This window comes from Sphaeroforma arctica (genome assembly GCF_001186125.1).
Source record: "Sphaeroforma arctica JP610 unplaced genomic scaffold supercont1.3742, whole genome shotgun sequence".
Classification (NCBI taxonomy): Eukaryota; class Ichthyosporea; order Ichthyophonida; genus Sphaeroforma; species Sphaeroforma arctica.
In genome coordinates this window covers 189-3,080 of record NW_014036816.1, presented here as the reverse complement: position 1 = coordinate 3,080, position 2,892 = coordinate 189, and the positions used below count along the sequence as shown (strand labels likewise).

The 2,892-nt window shown below is 44.3% G+C and overlaps 1 protein-coding gene across 1 annotated transcript; it reads right to left on the bottom strand.

Moving 5' to 3' along the window:
• Positions 1 to 208: 208 nt before the first annotated feature.
• On the bottom strand, positions 209 to 2,528 carry SARC_13787 (hypothetical protein; the record flags this gene model as incomplete). The annotated part of the gene is made up of 4 exons (XM_014292079.1): positions 1,651 to 2,528; positions 888 to 1,046; positions 611 to 680; positions 209 to 277 (listed from the first exon to the last, which is right to left on the bottom strand). Coding segments are annotated over exons 1-4 (895 nt in total), but the record flags the coding sequence as incomplete, so codon positions are not given.
• Positions 2,529 to 2,892: the final 364 nt, after the last annotated feature.

The following is a 2,892-nucleotide window of genomic DNA, read 5'->3' as shown; positions in this document are numbered from 1 at the left end:
ACACACACACACACACACACACACACACACACAAAACAAACATAAACACACACATACACGCACTACAGACACAAACATAGACACACACACACACGCACACAGACACAGACACAGACACAGACACACACACACATACATATATATATATATACTATATACATGTAGAAGTCAAGCGATGCGTGAGGCGTTATGAGGTGCAATATAGGCACATACTGTTCTAAGGCGGACTGCTGTTCCATTATCTCCTGCAAACTCAGTGTCTGGTTTCCAGCAAATCCTGCAATGAGGGGACAATAATAAATGTGGCACTTGAGTGTAAAAATAATAGGTCAGCATTTTATGTCACTTGTCTTTACGTGCATGGTAGTAGCGAGAATGAGGCTGGGGAAACTACCGTCTACTCGAATGAAAGATAAACTCCATCGCCAAGACACGTATACAAAATATGAGGGATGTACTAGGGTAATAGGCCTTCAGAAGAGTGATAACCACCTCCATATAATAAAATTACAGACAGTGGATAGTCACGACTGAGTCGTGGCCTATCCTCCTCTCACACGCATATACGAGCTGAGGGTTACTTTGGGATAAGGTACATGTTTTTGCATACCTGGATGGTGCCACTGCATATATACTCCGTCTTCCATGTCGTACAGTTCCGCCGCCTCGTTGAAGCACACCTGTCAGAACATTACAGCAGAAGACTATCAGCTACCAGCCAGAGTTCAGTTTAAAGAAAAAATCGTACCAATGAATACGCGGTATTCACTTGGTAGCAATCAGTGTGAAGATGGGCAAATCGTGCAGTATTCATCTATTATCAGCACAAAAGTTCAGGTAAACGTACGAGGACAGCGTGTACGGATACGTGTGTATAAGCTACTAACCACTCGATCAGACGCAGGAAACTCGTCCTTGGCGTTGTAGCGCAGATTGAAGGTAGCCCAATTGTTGACGCCTTGGTCGGGTGAGAGCCGCTTAGTCAGTGTTCCGCTGAAGAGAACTTCCGTATCCTCGTCATCGTCATTGGTGACTTGCCACACCACCTTTATCACGTTAAGCGGGTGAAAGGTGGCCAAGTTTGCTATAACTACTTATTTAAAAGTGTAAAGTGGGTGGATGTATGGACATGTAGTGTTGTATAGCCGACTGCGTATTGCCAGGTATATCTGCTGCACTGGTATGGGTCAGTGCGGAGACGTACACAGGGTTGCATCTGGGATGTAGGCCAAACTAAGCCTATATACCACTTGAAACGTAATGAAATCGACAATCAATAGCAACTGGATTAGATCAGATTATACCAGCCACTATTATTGGACCATATGACAGTACAAATAGAGGGAGACTCGGATAATAATGTCTATCGTGTGCGATGTTGCTGGACATCTACACTTAGAGATAGCTCCACTGGACCACAAGATTTGCCCTATATTTGCAGTACAGATTCTGAATTACAATTGAGAGAACTCGGTGCCTATAAATAAAGACATGTGGCACAGAATACTGAAGTCGTGGTGGTATAACGGTGATGGTCGCTCCACAAATAGCTGAAAACACACTATAACTGTATAAAGCTAACTGTTGTTGACCACACAAAATACGAGCTCAATTATTGTCTATACAGCTGCTTTGAAAAAAATATTGTACCTCCAACTTGGCACCTTCTTTTATCTTTGCACCCAAATCCAAAGCGCTTTCGGTCCCTTTCGCGTTCTTCGTGATTTCAACCGGCACCTTATTGTCTGCTATAGGCTCATCTTCCACCCTCACTTCCTTAAGCTTTTCACCGGTTTCCGTCGTATTTAGATCTACCGGTACATTGTCGAGGTCAACAGGTTCAGTCTTAGCTTTCTTCTCAGCATGGCCGCTCTCAGAGACCACCGCTTGAACCACATCATCGTCGTTGTACGGGCGCTTGTTCGTACTACTCTTGGGAGGGTCAACTGCCTTTGCACTGGTGCCACTTTTGTCGTCAATGGACACCAGGGCCTCCTCCGTGGTACTAATCATTTTCTCTACAGTTCCGTCGACTTCTGGTTTCGCTTCAGCTGCGGTTGGATTAGTACCACTGTCTACGGTGGCACTCAAAGAGCTTAATTGCTCAACTGAATCGGCAACCCCATCCGCCTTAACACGTTGCATTTGAGCTGTATGTGAGTGGTCGTCCTTGATCGAAACGGAATCGGTTTGCTGTCGAGGTTCCGTCTGATTACTGCGGACTGCAGAATGGTCGTCGCCACTCATAGTAATACCTTTGTGTACTAACACAGGGGTTACGTGTATATTATAAACTTTACGCGTGAATGTGTGTGGGTAGGTCTGTTTGTATGTATATACACGTATGTATATCTACCTGTACAAGTATGTGTGTGGAGTTACGCATGTGCGAGCGTCAATAAACGCTACTATATGCGCGCCGTACACTACTTCGACTGAGGTACACGTAAGTGATCACCAACAAGCTCACCTCGACACACTAATACATACAAACACACTGTGAATGAGTTAATACACGTAAGTACTAAATACATACGCTCCAACTTCCAAGCGCTTTTTGTGAAATAAATATTTATAGGCAAATAAAACTACAATCAGTGAAGTCTGATGAAGTGATTTCCACAAAAAGGGCGGGCTTTTCTAAATATAGACAATGGCGTCGTTTTCAGGGGGCCCGGGGGGCCGGGGCAGGTCTCATAACGTAAAGCGTAATTACGTTTAAAATCATTTAGTAAACGTGAAAGCGTAGTACGTTTACGCTATGAGCCTTACGTCTATATTCTCACGAATATGGATTTTGGCTCAATATAGAATATCGAATTTTCCAGCTTCATCCCAAATCTTGACGAGCGCAAGTCAAGGCGCGAGCGTAAGATCTGGACTAGTGTCTAG